General features: G+C 58.7%; 2 protein-coding genes across 2 annotated transcripts; one reads left to right on the plus strand and one right to left on the minus strand.

Annotated features, from left to right (window-relative positions):
* Nucleotides 1-763: 763 nt before the first annotated feature.
* KLHL30 (kelch like family member 30) lies at nt 764-4,855 on the plus strand. The gene is made up of 7 exons (XM_084292087.1): nt 764-817; nt 1,244-2,353; nt 2,691-2,777; nt 2,966-3,121; nt 3,199-3,387; nt 3,591-3,736; nt 4,033-4,855. Exons 2-7 carry the CDS (start codon nt 1,408-1,410, stop codon nt 4,282-4,284), a joined length of 1,776 nt encoding a protein of 591 aa, XP_084148213.1. The 5' UTR covers nt 764-817; nt 1,244-1,407; the 3' UTR covers nt 4,285-4,855.
* Nucleotides 4,856-6,176: 1,321 nt separating this feature from the next.
* Nucleotides 6,177-14,786, minus strand: ILKAP (ILK associated serine/threonine phosphatase). Its single transcript, XM_084292088.1, has 12 exons — nt 14,712-14,786; nt 14,515-14,580; nt 14,367-14,423; nt 13,515-13,634; nt 12,556-12,682; nt 11,950-12,056; nt 11,375-11,468; nt 9,567-9,654; nt 9,159-9,280; nt 8,019-8,138; nt 6,728-6,809; nt 6,177-6,462 (listed from the first exon to the last, which is right to left on the minus strand). The coding sequence occupies exons 1-12, from the start codon at nt 14,755-14,757 to the stop codon at nt 6,322-6,324; spliced, it is 1,170 nt and encodes a 389-aa protein (XP_084148214.1). The 5' UTR covers nt 14,758-14,786; the 3' UTR covers nt 6,177-6,321.
* Between the last annotated feature and the right edge of the window lie 1,493 nt (nt 14,787-16,279).

Genomic DNA, 16,279 nt, shown 5'->3' on the forward strand with positions numbered 1-16,279 from the left:
CAGCGCCCGCAGGCCTGCCATGGGCCACACCAGCGAGGAGATCTGCAGGTGCATCGACCGCAGCTTCGCCTTCTGGAAGGAGAAGGAGGCCGAGATCTTCAGCTTTGAGGAGTGACACCTCCCACCTCCCTGTGCCCCCCAGCAATGCCCGTCTGCCCTCCCCGCTTTGTGAAGGGCTTTTGTCCCGTGGGGGCTTAAATAAAAGCGGTTCAGTTTTGTCTTGAGACAAGTGCTGTGGACGGGAGGGCTTTCCCAAGGAGCTCGAGAAGTTTTGGGGTGATGAAGAAAGCCTTTGTCCCCAGCCTGAGTGCTCCAGTGCTGGCAAGACCCCGTGGGGCACCCCGCGGCCTCGGTGCCAGGCAGGCGGCCACTGGGATTTATCAGCTGCCGCCCGCGGGGGGGGGGGACAGGGCGCGTGCGGCCCTCCGGGGTGAGATAACAGCCTATATTTAACAGCCAGCCCCAGCCGGGAGGGAGAAAGGCAGCAGGTTGGGATGACTAATGGGTTTGGGGGGTGTCCTGTCCCTCGTTACGCACACGCAGTGGTCCTGCTCACCCGGGGAGGGACGTGTTCCCCGCACGTACCCTCGGGTGCTGCCGCAAGGCTGTGGGGCGAGCAGGCTGGGCGGCTCTGCCCTGACGGTGCCTTTAAGAGCAGCTGGCTGGGGAAGAGCAATGTCCCCACGCCAGCTAAAAATACCCCCCCCCAGCTCAGCCCCCGCCACCACCCTGGGTGTCCCTCCCAAAACCCGGCCACTTCCCTCCCCGCGAGGGCAGCTGGATGGGACACCGCGCGCTCCCAGCGGGGCAAACCCAGGTAGGAGCAGGGCAGCTGTGGGGCTGAGCCCTGATAGAGGCTGAACGCCACCCGGGGGGGGGTGTGAGGGGCTGTGGGTGGGGAGGGGGCCAAGCCCAGGGGCACCGAAGCCTTGCTGGCTGGGCTGGATGCTTGGGCTGAGCCACACTGGAAAGGGGGTTTTGTCACCATGTGCCCCCCAGGCACTGTAGGGTGCATCGCAGAGGGTCCCGAGGGGAATGCCCCATGCCCTGAGCTGAAGCAAGGTGACCCCAGCCCCCAAACCACCCCCCCCAGCTCTCCCTACCCTCCCTGAAAAATAGTGGCAGCCCCAGCCGGGCAGCTCAGCCCCATGACACTGACACGGGGTGGGGAGAACGCAGCCGCCGGGGAGCTGCGAGCAGAGGGGGGAGCACAGGGCTCCTGAAATCCCTTCTCCTGCCCCAGCTGACGCCTGTAAATCACACGGGCGCCGCGAAGAAGGCGCGGTTGTGCCAGGAAGGAGGCACCAGTCATCGCCTTCTCCTGGCAGGAACGCCCTCGCCACGCTCAGCCCGGGCTCCTTCCTCCAGCTGGGACCCGCGGCCGCCCCGGTGGCCGAGCCCAGCACCATGGTGAGGAACGTGGATGACTTCGACTTCTGCCTGCCGTCACACGCCCAGGGTGTGCTGGAGGGGCTGCAGCGGCTGCGCACCCACCCCAAGCTGTCGGATGTGCTGCTGCTGGCCGGGGGAAGGGAGTTCCCCTGCCACCGCGGCGTCCTGGCCCTCTGCAGCCACTACTTCCACGCCATGTTCTCCGGGGACTTCGCCGAGAGCATCGCGGCCCGCGTGGAGCTGAAGGAGGTGGACCCGGCTGCCCTGGAGACGCTGCTGGACTTCGCCTACACGGGGAAGGTCACCATCAACCAGGGCAACGTGGAGGGGCTGATGAGGACGTCCAGCCAGCTGCACTTCCCCGCCATCCAGAAGGCCTGCAGCCGCTACCTGCGGCAGCAGATGGACGCCACGAACTGCCTAGGTATCTGCGAGTTCGGAGAGAGCCACGGCTGCCCCGAGGTGTCCTCCAAGGCCTGGTCTTTCTTGCAGGAGAACTTTGAGGCCGTGTCTCAGCAGGAGGAGTTCCTCCAGCTCTCCAAGGAGAGGTTGGCCGTCTACCTCTCCAACGAGCAGCTGCAGGTGCAGGAGGAGCAGAGCGTGGCCGAGGCCGTGCTGCGCTGGGTGCGCCATGACCCGGGGCCCCGAGCCCAGTTCCTGCCCGAGCTGCTGGAGCTGGCCCACCTGGTCTCGCTGCCGGACCAGTACCTCCAGAACCTGCTCGCTGCCGAGCCCCTCGTCCGTGATTCAGCCGCCAGCAAGGCCCTCGTGGCCCGGTCCCGTGCCGCAGTCAGCAGTGGTGAGGTCTCCACCGCCCCGCAGAAGCTGAGCCCACCACAGAAGCTGGAGGAGGTGCTGGTGGTGGTGGGCGGCCGGGTGCTGGAGGAGAGTGAGGATGAGGAAGGGGGGCTGGAAATGCCAGCTGCCCCCAGGAACTTTGCCTTCTACAACCCTAAAAGCCGTAAGTGCCTGTGGCAGGAATGCGCGGGGTGAATGCACATCCCTGGCGTGTTCGTTGCCCCCGTTGTGTCCCAAAGCTGCCCCCCGGCCCTGTTGTGGGACAGACTGGGGTGGAGGGTTTGGCTCCTTCCTACTGGGCTGAGATGGAGAGAAGCAGCAGGGGGGGAAATTCCCACTCCCAAACCATCCATCAACACGGGGATGTTTTGGGGAGAAAGCATGAAATAGAGCGAGTTGAAAGGTGTGACCCCTGAGATGCTGCCCCCATCCCCGAGGGACCGGGGGGGACATCCCCAGCCTGTGAGCAGGGCTCACAGCAGGGCTCTGCTGGGTTTCAGGGCAATGGATCGCTCTGCCCGACTTCCCTGACTACAACAAGTGGGGCTTCTCCATGGTGGCGCTGAACAACGACGTCTATGTCACAGGTAGGTGAGGTGGGGGGGGTCCAGCATCTCTGCAGGGACCAGCCATGGGGCTGTGATGCAGGCACGGGCCTTGGGCCACCCCCTTCTACCAAGCAAAGCCTTCTCCTCGCTCTTTTGGGCGAGGGATGTGCTGGGGTGGCTGTTCTTGGTGGGTGCCCAGCCTGAACCACGTCCCTGCCCTGCTCCAGGTGGCTCCCGGGGGTCCCAGAATGACACGTGGTCGACAACCCAGGCCTGGCGCTTCTGCCCCAAGGACGGAGCCTGGACACCCATCGCCTCCATGCTGCGAGCCCGGACGAACCACACCAGCGCCGTCCTCAACGGCGAGATCTACGTCATTGGGGGTAAGGTGCTGCCGGGGGGCGGGCGGGCGGGCTGGTGGCATGGTCCCGGGGGGCTGCAGTGTCCCATCACCCTGCAGGGACCACGGTGGAGGTGGTGGAGGTGGAGCGCTACGACCCCTACAACCAGAGCTGGTGCGCCATCAGCCCGGCCCTCAAGTACGTCAGCAACTTCGCCGCCACCGGCTGCCTGGGCAAGCTCTACCTCGTGGGCTCCTGCGCCGTCAAGTACAACGCGCTCACCCTGCAGTGCTACAACCCCGTGCGAGGTGAGCGCCTGCCCCAAAGGCACGGGAGCCTCGGATCAGATGGGGAGCACGTGGTGCCAGCCTGCCTGGCTGCTCCGTGCCCTTTCCAACTCCCCTGTAAAGAGCCGTGGGGCTGGGGGTGTTTTTTTTTGGGGGGGTGGAGGTACAGCAGCAGCCCAGCCTGCGGTACACTCGCCCAGCATGCTGCCGGCTGCTCCTTGCAGATCTGTGGAGCGTGATCACGTCCCCCTTCATCCCCAAGTACCTCTCGGCCCCGCGCTGTGCCACCCTGCATGGGCTCATCTACCTCATCGGGGACAACACCAAGAAGGTCCACGTCTATGACCCGGAGGCAAACATCTGGCAGAAGGTACTGACCGGGTGCTCCAGGGGCATGGCCTTCACACCGCGTTCTGATTTTAGGCAGTTCGTCCTTATTTTTCCAGCGCCACCCTCCCATGGGGTGTGTGGGGCTGCTGCATGCACAGCCCAGCACTGTCCTGCCTCTACCCCCACATCTCCCATCCCATGGGATCCCAACCCTTGCTTCTGCATGAGCATGATGTGGGGACGCTGCCAAAAATTAGGCAGGGCCACGAGTGAGCTGTGGACCCGGCAGGACCCCGAAGCTCACCGACCCCAAACCTGCCCATGCTCCTGTTGCAGGTGCAGCTCCTGCACACGCTGCATGAGAACGGCGGGATGGTGCCGCTGGGCGACCGGCTCTTCGTCACTGGTGGCCACTGGAAGGGCATGGACGGGGACTACCGGGTGGAGATGGAGGTGTACGACTGCGCCAAGGACCGCTGGACGCGGGAAGGCTCGCTGCCCTGCCTCTGGCTCTTCCACAGCTCCTCCTCCATCTTCATGGACACCTCCAAGTGGACTGAGGCTTTCCAGGGTGACCATGGGTGGTAGGAGCACCCGCAGCAGTGCCTGCGGGCTCAGCCACAGCCTAGAGGGAGCCACTCAGGCTCGTGGCCCCGGCAGCACGGTCACCCCGAGAGCTGACAGCTCCAGCTCCTGACCTGGCCCTCCCTGGGGAGAGGAGGTGGGAACACGCAGCCACCACAGGGTAAAAGGCTTCTCCTTCCCACCACACTTTAGCCGGTGATTTTTTTTTTTTAAGTTTGTTTTTTAAGGACTGCCTCTCTGCCCTCTGAAATCCCCACGCTTTTTGCGGTCTTTGGAGGGAGATGTGCTCACCCAGCACACCGCTGCTTCCCGGTGCTCCCCCTTTCCCCATGGCTTTGATTTCCAGAAGACAAGGGGGGATTGGGGCGCATCTTTCCGTCCCAATGCCTACCCGTGGAAGCTGCATTTTGGCGGCTCCTTCCCAGCTCCGGCGCTTGTTGCCCTGTTCCCAGCATGAAGCAGCACCTCCCTGGAGGCCAGCAGCACGCTCCCGGGCTGCCAGGGTTGTTTGCCCATGAAGCTGTTCCGTGTTGTGGTTGTTGCTTTGTGACCCATTAAACTTGCACGACGAGGAGCTCTGCGTGTCGGGGACCCCTGCTTCTCCCGGGGCATCCCAAGCATCCTCCCCAGTGGCACAAAACTGCTGCTGAAGCCAGAGCTACTGGGGGGGGGCTAAGTGCAGGGCTGGGAGCTTGCTCAGCACCAAGGAGAGCATAGAAGGCTTCTGCACAGGCCCCCTGCCCACAAAGCGGGGTGGTCCCAGCCCTCATCCCAATCCCTTGATGGTGCCCAGCCCTGTGGCAGGGCTGAGTTATTCGCAGGAAGCCCCCTGCAGACCCCACCCTGCCGAGAACTGCAGGCAAGCTGCTGCCTGCCCCCCCGTGCGTCCTCCCAAGCCCTGCCACGCTGAAGCTGCTACAATCCATTCCACAGAAATAGTTACTGGCAGTACCACGACACCGAGTCGCCAAGTGCTGCGTGCCTCCCTGCAGGCGTGCTGTCGGCACTCACTCTAAAAGGCAGGAGAGGAGGGCAAGTTCTCCTCCCAAGACCTGTTATCAGGTTTTCTTTGGCCATGGGCTGAATAAAACCACATGTTCTCTCCAAATTCAGCTTGCAGGAGCGTCAGCATACTGCTAAGCTGGGCAATTCCCACTGCGTTCACAGCAGTGCAGCCTCGTGTGGGAGCAGGCAAACAGGGCTGGGAGCAGAATAAGCTGGGAGAGGCGAGCTGGGGCTCCAGCACAAGCTGTGGAAGCATTGCTGAGCCCACAACAGGGCCATGAGGGTGAGCAAGGGGCTCGAGCACCTCTGCCATGAGGACAGGCTGAGGGAAGGGGGGTTGTTCTGCTCAGAGAAGGCCCCGGGGAGACCTTATAGCGGCCTTCCTGTGCCTAAAGGGGGCTGCAGGAAAGCTGGGGAGGGACAGTGTCAGGGAGGGGAGCGTCCTCAAGCTAATAGGTAGATTTCGCTTAGATATTATGAGGAAAGCCTTCACTCAAAGGGTGGTGAGGTCCTGGCACAGGCTGCCCAGCAAAGATGTGGATGCCCCATCCCTAGAGGTGCTCAAGGCCAGTGAGGGAACACAGCCACCACCTGGTCACCAACAGGCAGCTGGGCAATCTGACCAGATCCCCCCCCAGGCCCTGAACACTCAGAACTCTCCCTGGGCCTCACACGAAGCTCAAGGAAGCAACAAACCTGCTCCATTTGAATGGGGGGCTGACCGTGCACAAAGATGCCTCCTCCCGCCAGCACCTCCGCCACTCAGATTTATTTGGTTTGTCAGGACAGCTGGGGGAAGAGGGGTGACAGGACACAAGATTCCCTCACAGCTCGATCCACTACAGCAGCCACTCAGAAAACACTGCTAGCCAAGTGAACTAAAACTAATAGAAAAAAAAACAAAACAAAACACTTTATTTACACCGAGGAGCACCCAGCAGGAGCCTCCCTCCCCCAGCCACGCACGCACCCGCGCCAGCTTCTCCCATCTTGACATCTGCCACAAGCTGGGGCCCTGCTGCTGCCCCTCCTCGTTCAGTGCTCTATCCGGACCACCATGACCGTAACGTTGTCTGCCGACCCCCGCTGCACCGCCTTGTTGGCCAGTCTGTTACAGGCAGCCTCGTATCTGGCATCTGCTTCCAGCTTCCCTTCTCTCGCCTGGATGTTCTTATCCTGTTGGGACAAAGAAGAGACAATGCCGCCTGCTCCCAGCAAGTGTTTCGCCCCAGCACGTGGTTATTTCTGAGCACAGAAAGGCAAAACAAAGGAGGACAACCCCTGGTACAGGGAGCAGCCCCTGGCAGAAGTGTATTTCTGCACCGCTCGCTCTTTGTTCAGCTCATTAGCCTGGAGGGAGCGAGTCACATACTATTTCATGCCTCCTGCGCTGACAAAGGATTGCGTGAGTAACCCAGCCCCCCAGCTGCCTTCCCCTCACCTCCAGGCAGGATACGATGAAGTTCACAGCTTCTTCTGGCGTAAAGACTTTAAAGAGGCCATCACATGCTATCAGGATGAACCTGGAAATCAAATAAAGACAGGTTTCAAATAAAGTCGGGTTAGAGGCTGACGCTTCGACTCCCCAGCTAAAGCAAACTCCCTCCATGCAATTTTATGAGCAGCCATGCTTCAGTCCAAAGGGACAACGCCATAAAGCTCATCAGAGGCACCACGCGTCCCCTGGTGGTCTGGCACTTACCATTCACGGAGCTGAGGCAGTTCAAAGTACATGCTAAGAGTTAGAAAAGCCATGTCAGACCTAGATCAGCACACCCTGCAGGACATACGGACACCGCGCAGTTCAGCAAGGCCACATACTGTGTCTCTGCGACCTGCTGGAAAGCTCCACCACTTTTCTAGGTACAGCTCTGAGTCCCTTTCATTCACAGATTTTCCCTTCTAGGCAGCTAGTGCGTGGAAATAAAATATTCAACTGGCTGTGTTCCTCTAAGTGTGTCCCTTTAAAAAAAAAATGTGCTTCTGTGGCAAGCAACAATTTAATTAGAAAGGCTACAAAAAAGGAGCAGCTTAGTTCAGGTAAGAGGTGTAACTGTGACAGCAAAGTCCTGCCAAAGCCCCAGAGGTGGAGAGCTGCCTCCAGCCCCCCATGCAGGGTGAGGGAAACGTCTCGCTGTGTGCTCCCTGCCTGCACAGGGATCTGCGTTCACCAGGAGCTCCAGCTGGAGCCACCAGATGAGGAAACCTACAGCCAGCCCCAAGAGCAGCATGAGCCTCTGAAGGCATTTTCAGAGTCTGACGTTCAAAATGTCCTTAGAAATGTTTCAGTGGATCTCTCAATACAGACCTCTGATCCCACGGGGTTACCTGGTCACCTGAGAGCATTCAGGGTTGCACTGACCCAAATGTGATTTATCACCGCCAACCGTTTGTTGGAAAAAGCATCTCAAAGCTTCAAAACTCAGAGCTAAATATAACGGTTTGTGTGGGCACCACAGCTGCTAGAAACACATCCAAGATCCAAGGGTTGGATCCAGGGTCCAAGCACAGAGATCCGAGGATTCCAGCTTCAAGCAGCTGCCTGGACACTGGTGTGTGAGGTTATTCAGGGCACAGAGGCAGGCTGAGGCTTGTGTGTGTTAGCACCGCTGCGAGCCCCGATTCTGAGCCCAGAGTGCCTCAGCCCCGGCAGCCAAGTGCAGGGCGTGCAGCTCGGGTCTCTGCTGAGCAGAGCCAGGGCACAGCAACCCCCCCGTGCGGGCACGGCCTACCTGTCATTGTGCATGAGCTGGCAGCGTTTGATGTCTGGCACGGAGATAACACCACAGCGCTTGTACTGGCCATCCCCGATGGAGCGGGAAACCTCCAGCACTCCCAGGACTCTGCCATCCCTGCACAAGGAAACAGAACATCAGTTCCCCCCCCAAATATAGGCATCTGCCTGACAGGGCCCCTGTGTTCTGCCTGTCAGGACCCCAGCCCCTGTAGGCTGGTTCAGCTGCTGGCACTTCAAAGGAGCAAGAACTACAGCAGCTGCTCCTTGGTCTTCATTAAAAAAAACTCATCACAGCAGCCAGTCCTGTGAAATTCACATTACAAAGCTCAGGAAGCAGCTTTGAGTGTTAAACCTCTCCAGTTAACAGAGTGCTGCCCCCACAGAAGCAGCTTCCCACACTCCACCTTCCGATGATTGAACACCTTCTCCCCCAGGAAGATTATTTCTGTGCACTCTAGAAAGACGTGGCTGTAGTCCAGCCAGCCCTGCCCCGCATAAAAGCCAGAGTCACAGAAGAGATCCGATGCTCACGCGCTTTGCTACGGATCTCTTACATCCAAAATACTGCACCACAATGATTTTATAAAGATTTTAAATCTACCAGTGGAGAGACTCCCAGGCAGCCGGGGAGCTGTTCCTCTCATGCTGAGGAGAGCTAACAGGCTGGCCCAGCTCCTGCCTGCCTGCAGAGAGGGATCAGTGCTAAGCAGGAGCAGCAGCACGCGCTCTCCAGAGACAACAGGAACGAGGCCCTTCAGACGCTGCAGTGAGACAGGACGGAGCTCACCTGCCTCTGCGGGTGCTGAACAGGCCCTGAGACACCTCACCTGCACCCAGTCTAGCACAGGTGTCATTAGATCAAGACGCAGCCTCCAAAAGGAGAGAACATCATCAGCACGCCAAACACCGCTGCTGTGCTTAGCACCAGCCACACACCCCTGTGTGCACAGCTGCGTTATGACAATCCCATCACAGCTCCAAGATTTCCCTTCTGCTCCGCACAGCCTCAGTGTGGCCGCTAGCCCCTCCGGGCTGTCACTAGCAGGCAGCCCTGCGGAGACCCAGCAGCTCTGCTCTCAGGCCTGGAGTCGGACCAGGGTTTGGATTTGCTCGCTCATCACCTTTGGGCACTCACCTGACGTTTCCCCCAGCTTTCTGTATCCGCATGCGCTCCTCGTACTGGGTGGGGTTGTGCTCCTTGCTGAGGCTCAAGGCCGTGTGCTTCTGACTCTCTTCATTGTACCGACACAGGATCGCCTGTGCTGACAGAAGACCCGCGTGAGTAAACAACAACAGAACCGCAGGAAGAGCTTCTGGGCAGAGAGCTGTACGGTCAGGCTCTCTGTGCATCCAAAATGAAAGACAGCTTTAACACTGAAAGGCAGCTGTCATCTCTCCTGCACGGAGTGTGTTAGGATTGCAGTGTTTCCCCTGTATCACCTGCCCGCCAACAATAGGGAAGGTAACAGACATCGCCCTGCAGAGCTAGCGAGGCTTGCAGAGGACCTGAGACACCAGCAGTGGGCTTCTCCGTTCCGCTTACCCGGCTGTCCCCCAGGTTGGCGATGTAGAGGATGTTGTCGACAGCTAGGACACAGGTCGCTGTGGAGCCATCCTTCCACGCTGGCTTCCTGAAGGGAGCAACAAGATTACCAAGGGGGAAAACAGCTTTTGAGAATTTGGTGACAAAATACTCCTGGGGACCAAAGGAGAAGTGTTGTGAGGGGACACACAGCAACCAGCAGCTCAGGAAGCCACGGGTGGTGAAGAGCAGGCTGGCTAGGGACAGAGGAGCTACGCAGACCACCACCTTCTGAACACATCCCCACACCTTCCTCGTGCTCAGCTGCCAGCAAAGCTCATCTTTGGCTGCAGCAGGCTCAGCACCGACATGAGCCCAGAAGCTGCAGCACTGTGAGCAGGTGGGAATCCCCATCGCCTCCTGAGAAAGCTCCTTCTTCGCAGCAAAAAGCCAAGTTGCCTTCCTTTCTGCCTTTGTTCCCCTCCCTTTTCACACAGCGCCCTCCCCGCTCAATCCATCCCTCTCCCCAGAGGTGCCATCGGTCACTGTCGCACTCCCCATGTTCTGTTTGCTGTAGTTAAGCTCGCGTCTCTAGAGCTGCAGGTAAGCTGAGAAGTGTTTCTTAGATTACAGCTGCCACACCTGTCCTTCCCGTAATGACACCCAGCTAAGGCACCGTTCTGTATTGCAACTAGCTCTGAGAATCTGAGAATGAGAGATTCCTAGACATATTTTGTCCAGTTTCTCCTAACGTGGAAGGTGCAGATGACATGAGTTGTATGAATTCAGCAATACAGCTGTTGCCACACAGAAATCCTTTGCAGCAGCTTTGTCCTGTGCCTGACCAAATAGGCTGCTTTGGGAAGTGACCCCGTTGTAACAGACTCAAAGAAGCTTTTTCCTTCTGCCTGGCCAAACTTCTTTTTAAAAAATCCAATTAGGCTTAAGAAACAGAGCCCATTTCTGATTTATTGAAAATTGAATCAGAATGAGATGCACCAACAATCTTTCCAGATGCGTTAGAGGTGCCAGTATGAAACAAATGAAAAGTTTAAAGGACTGGTGACAAAGTGATTTTATTTCAAGCACAATCTGTGTCTTCCTTAGTCATAAACCATGGCTAACGTGTCAGTCCAGCAGAGACAGAGAAGGAAAGGGGGGTTACACTCAAAACCCAGCTGGGAGATAGCAAACACTTTTTATGGGATAAATGCCAGCCTGCACTTTTCAGCTTTGTTTCAGAAATAGTTAGAAACAAGTTTAAGATGAGGGACGTTTCCTTATCACATCATCTGTTCTCAAAAAGAGGTGGGGAAAAAAAAAAAAAAAATCTTGAGTTGAGAGAAATAAATCTTTCAACACAGGGCATTAAAAACAAGCAGATTCCAGCCTGGTGAGCACACACTAACAGGAAAAGTGCCTCTGCAAGCTGCTGTGTGCGCCTTCCTTTAACGTTCTGCTCTACAAATCCCCTTTCATGCTGTCAATACAGAGCCCAGCTCATGCAGGACAGGACGCGTCACTTCAGCAACACGCTGTCTTTAAAAAGAAGGCAAACAGGATGCTCTGGTATGGACAGAGGTGGGCTCTTGGGTCACGGTTTGGTTCCTTTGCCATTAAGGTGTATTTTAGCCTAAGGGGTCCCACGGACCTCTTGCTGCAGGGGAAGCCCAGCGTGTGCCATGATGTAGCTCAAGCAGGCGCTCAGAGCTTCACGGCGCTTCCCCAAAGCAGAGCCATGACTCGAGGCTTCCTCTGACCCGCTCAGAGCTGTGGCCTGCGAGCCACAAGCTAAGGAACAGAAACGCACGGGAAGCATTCGCACTTACTGGCTGGATGCCTGCTTGAGAAACTCTTCGTCTGTATGTTTGAAGGTGTCCAGAAGGCATCTCTTCACCGTCTTCTCCACGCTGACCACCTCACCTGCCAGAGAGGGAAAACAGCAACTGAAGCCCTGCTAACACACACCCGACCCACCTCTCCCCTCACCCAGCAGGCAATTTGGCAATGCAGTGCACAGATGAGCGCAGAGCAGCTGGAGCACACGGCACGCTACAAGAAGTCTGACTGGGAACACGTATGGAGAATTTATGGCGCGCCCCTCTCCCCCGGGCGGGTATTTTTACTCTTCCTTTTCTCACAAAGCAGCTCTGCCAAGCCTGGCAACTGCACATCTTGTGCTTGCAGAGTGGTTCACTTCGGCTGCTCGCACCCTCGTGCCAAAAAGGCTTCCAGCCCTCCTCCCCAGGAGACAGCCCAGTCTCTGTGCACGCAAGTCAGCTTGGAATGAGGAATGGAAACTGCAGAGCTATACCCCAACAAACCCATTAGCTTAAGCAGCAGCCACGGTTTCACAGCACAGAAGGTGCCTGTTGTCCCCCAGCCCGTGTCCCAGCCCTCTCACCTTTTGGGAACTTCTTGATGAGGTTGAGGTGCAGGTTCTGTGCCGCGAATTTGGAGGCTCGGACTCCCCCGTGGCCATCAAAGACAGCAAAGTACGAGACACGCGTGCTGTGAGGGAGCAAGAGGCAGCAGAAATGGGCTGAGAAGGGCTCTCAGCCAGAAGGTGGGACTGAACTGATGCTGATATTTAATTCACTAAGAGATTTTAACTTCTCAGATGAGAGAACATCTGTTTCGTCCTCTTCAAGCGTTCTCCATGGCCACAGTTGGGGTTTTTACACGCTTTAAAACCCCCCAAGGCAGCAACTGCTGTGCCTACAATTAAACTGAGGGCCCTGAAACATCCACACCTCATTTGGGTAACAGAAGCTCGGTATCCAGAGGTCCTATAAAGTCAGTGACCGTTCCCTGAGCATCCCTCAGAGGTATTTATACACCATCTAGTCCCGACTCCCCCAGGAACACAGCTAACGATCTGACCCCGCTCTCCCAATAACAGAACCAAGAGGTACCAGAGCACCAGCTGCTCCACACAAAAGAGGCGAGCTGCAGCTCCTTCACCCCCTGCAGCTCCGTCCCCTAGCCTTGGCGGGCAGAGCTCACTTACATCTGGGAGGGCAGCGGCTGACACTCCTCCGTGATATCGTTCAGGATGACGTGGGCGTCCTGCATGTCCTCCCTTTCACCTTTCCTCTCCGCCACGTAACCCTTCAGCCCAAGGATGCCCACTGAGCCTGCAGAGGGACGAAGCAGACACAGACTGATCAAACTCCCTCAGCGCCTCGGCTCAAACCAACAGCCCAGCGATCGCTTTTCAGCTCTCAGAAACATCCCCAGAGCCGTGAGCCCTGCAGCAGTACAGCTGGCACCTCCTGCTGAACAGGGTGGGTTTTGTAACAGGAGTTTAAGTGCTCCCAAGCTGAGCAGCTTGCCCCTGTTTTAGGGGGCAGCTGTACCAAGCACTGCTGGGCATCAGAGGGTGCTCATAGCAGAGGGGAGCACGCGGCAGCACTGAAACCGCAGGTGAAACAAAGCACAGCTTTAAAGAGGGGGGGTAGGGAAGGAATGCAAAGTCTGCTGTTTCCAAAATGTGTCATTTCCCTTTCACTGAGCGCATCTTTTTCCCCAAAGCTGAACGGAACACATGGGCACCTGCACTGAGGTCAAATGCATTAGATGCCAAGGCAAGTCTCTCTCTCTGGCTTTCTTAGCAGCCACTCAGGGGAGAGATCTGGGGATCTGGGAAAAGCAGCTGCTGTGGCTCCAGCCTTCCAGACACTTCGTACCCAGTCCCCCTGCTGGCCGCACAGGCCATTCTCCCGGGGATGCTGAGGCACGCTGGCTGCCCAGCTTCTGCCACCCATCAGGACTGGAGGGGAGGCCCAGGCGAGGGAGGCAGCATGCCAAGGAGCTTGAGGGGCTCCCCCGGCAGCAGCCTGCTCCCCGCCACGAGAGGCTGCAAGCGCAAGCAGACTGAAGAGCCAAAGCTCAACTTCGGTCTGGACTTACTCAGCCCAACGACACAAGTACAAATCGAGTACATTTGTTTTCAAACTGTCTGAAAACCTTTACAAACTTTCTTTTCCACAAGTTCTTCCCTGCCATTCTTCTCTTCCTCCTCCGAGGCCTTCCTCTTCTCCCCTTTCAGCTGGCTCCCTGCTGAGACCTGCTCGGCAGCGCTGGAGGCTGAAAGAGAAGAAAAGCACAGGGAGCTGAAGACCTCCCGGATTCAGCACATCCTTCTGCACTGCAGCACTCCCCTCAGGAGCACGGACTCGCTTCTCACACAGCATGATGTGAGCAGAGTTACAACCATTTTGACCAACCGACCACAGAAGTGGGCACACGCCAGGCAGCGCATGGCTGCACCTAACCTGGCACACACTGAGCTGGGCTCTCCTCATCGTGCCGCCCTCCCCCAGGTACAGTACAGCCCTGTCTGGCTGGCGGGCTGTTGGTTCTCCCCACCGAGCCTTTACTGCAGTTAATTGCTCAGGAAGTTGGCGTTCCAGCTCAGAGCGTTGCTTGCTTTTAATTATTACTGTTTGTTTCTATGAATCGTAGCCACAGCAACGCAAGGGAACGCGTTTCGTTACTCTGAAGGTGCGCGATGTACTTGTTAGGGCTTTCAGGAGACAGGTTACAAATCAAAGCTACCACCTGTCAGAGGGTTCCCAGGGCACCAGAACCCTTTTCCCTCTGGGGACCCGTTCCCGTACGGCTCTTGCTTTATCTGCTCTTCTCCCAGCAGCACGCCTCCCCTGCCCGAGGCCCGGCTCTGCAGGAGCTCACGGAGGAAGGCGGCGGCACTTTGTGCTCGGGGAGGAAAAGCAACAAAGGGGCCTGCAGCCAGCGCTGCCAGCACCACACGCTGGGCCCCGAGCATCCCAGCTGCAGGCCGGGGCCGCTGCCGCTTACCTGGGTCACCGCTGCCGGCCGGCGGGAGGTCGTCGAAGAGCAGCGAGCCCCCGGTGCCTGCGGGGCGACACGGGACGGGGCTCAGCCCACGGGGAGGGGGGGGCACGGGGCCTATTTTGGGGTGGGGGTGCTCCCGGCAGGGCCCTACCTGCCCCCGCGCTGCCGGCCGGCGGGAGGTCGTCGAAGAGCCGCGGCCCGCCCGGGGCCTCCTTCCCTGCAAGGCACCGCCGGGGCTCGGCACCGCCTCACGGGGCGGCCTCAGCCGGGCCCCGGCGCCCCCCCCGGTGCCCCCCGGGTCCCCCCCTCACCCCCCGGTCCCTCCCCGGTGTCCCCCCCGCCCCTCACCCCCCGCGGCCCCGCCGGGCTCGGGCAGGTCCCCGAACAGGTCCATCCCCCGCCGCCGCCGCCGCCTCTGCCGCCGCCGCGCCCCCGCCCCTGCCAATCACCCCTGAGGGGCGGGGCCTTCGTGGCCCGCCGCCCAATGGGCTGCGGCGCCGAGGCCGGAAGCCCGCCCCCCCCGCGCGGCGCGGCGGGGAGAGGAGAGGAAGTCTTCCCCCCGCGCTGCCGAGGGGGCGGGGCCGCGGCGCGCTTTGCGCCAATAGGAAGGCGGGACGCGCTGCCCATCAGGCGGGCGCTGGCCAATGGGGGGGCGGTGTGGGGGGGCGCGGGCGCAGCGCCCCCTGGCGGCGGCCTGAGGGGGCGGTGGCCGCTGAGGGCCCGCGGGGTCCCCCTCAGAAGGGCGGCCTCGAGACGGAGCCGTCCCCTCAGCCCCACAACGAGGGGTCCCTCCCTGTGACCCCACAATAACGGGTCCCTCCTGCTGGCCCCACAATAAAGGATCCCTCCCTGTGACTCCCCAGTAAAGAATCACTCCCCTCGACCCCATAGCATCTGCTCCCCCCGACCCCACAGTCACAGAGTCACAGCCCCATAGAATATCCCGGGTTGGAAGGGACCCACAAGGGTCATCGAGTCCAACTCCTGGCTCCACACAGGTCTACCCAAAATTTTAGACCACATGACTAAGCGCACAGTCCAAACACTTCTTAAATTCCGACAGGCTCGGTGCTGTGACTGCTTCCCTGGGGAGCTTGTTTCAGTCCATGACCCCCCTCTCAGTGAGGAACCTCTTCCTGATGGCCAGCCCAAACCTCCCCTGCCTCAGCCTGACACCATTCCCTCATGTCCTATCATGGTGACCAAGGAGAATGGATCGGTGCCTTCTCCTCCGCTCCCCCTCATGAGGAAGCTGTAGACCGCAATGAGGTCTCCCCTCAGCCTCCTCTTCTCCAGGCTGAACAGTCCCAGTGCCCTCAGCCACTCCCCATACGTCTTCCCCTCTAGGCCCTTCACCATCTTCATCATCCTCTGGACACTCCAACAATTTTACATCCTTTTTGTGCTGTGGTGCCCAGCACTGCACACAATACTCAAGGTGAGGCCAGACCAGCGCAGAGCAGAGCAGGAAAATCACCTCCCTCGACTGACTAGCGATGCTGGGCTTGATGCACCCCAGGGTATGGTTGGCCCTCCTGGCTGCCTGGGCACACTGCTGGCTCATACTCAGCTTGCTGTCAGCCACAGCCCCCAGATCCTTCTCTGCAGGGCTGCTCTCCAGCATCTCATCGCCCAGTCTGTACATAAAGCCAGGGTTGCCCCGTCCCAGGTGCAGGACCCGGCACTTGCTCTTGTTAAACTTCATGCAGCTGGTGATCACCCAGCTCTCCAACCTGTCCAGGTCTCTCTGCAAGGCCTTTCCACCCTCATCCGAGTCCACAACTCCTCCAAGTTTGGTGTCGTCAGCAAATTTGCTCAAAATACCTTCTAGTCCTACATCCAAATCGTTTATAAAAACATTGAAGAGGACTGGCCCTACAATAAGGATTGCTCCCCCCAACCCCTCAATAAAGGAT

Source organism: Netta rufina (genome assembly GCF_964035555.1).
Source record: "Netta rufina genome assembly, chromosome: 9".
In the NCBI taxonomy this organism is placed as follows: domain Eukaryota; kingdom Metazoa; phylum Chordata; class Aves; order Anseriformes; family Anatidae; genus Netta; species Netta rufina.

Bases quoted from the DNA above. Each gene is read 5' to 3' on its own strand.
- ILKAP (XM_084292088.1), bottom strand. From the start codon at position 14,757: ATGGACCTGTTCGGGGACCTGCCCGAGCCCGGCGGGGCCGCGGGGG. The intron at 14,581-14,711 runs GTGAGGGGCGGG...GGTGCCTTGCAG, and splicing joins GCCCGGCGGGGCCGCGGGGG to GGAAGGAGGCCCCGGGCGGG. The intron at 9,281-9,566 runs GTAAGCGGAACG...CTGTCAGCACAG, and splicing joins CCAACCTGGGGGACAGCCGG to GCGATCCTGTGTCGGTACAA.
- KLHL30 (XM_084292087.1), top strand. From the start codon at position 1,408: ATGGTGAGGAACGTGGATGACTTCGACTTCTGCCTGCCGTCACACGCC. The intron at 2,354-2,690 runs GTAAGTGCCTGT...GCTGGGTTTCAG, and splicing joins CTTCTACAACCCTAAAAGCC to GGCAATGGATCGCTCTGCCC. The intron at 3,122-3,198 runs GTAAGGTGCTGC...ATCACCCTGCAG, and splicing joins CGAGATCTACGTCATTGGGG to GGACCACGGTGGAGGTGGTG.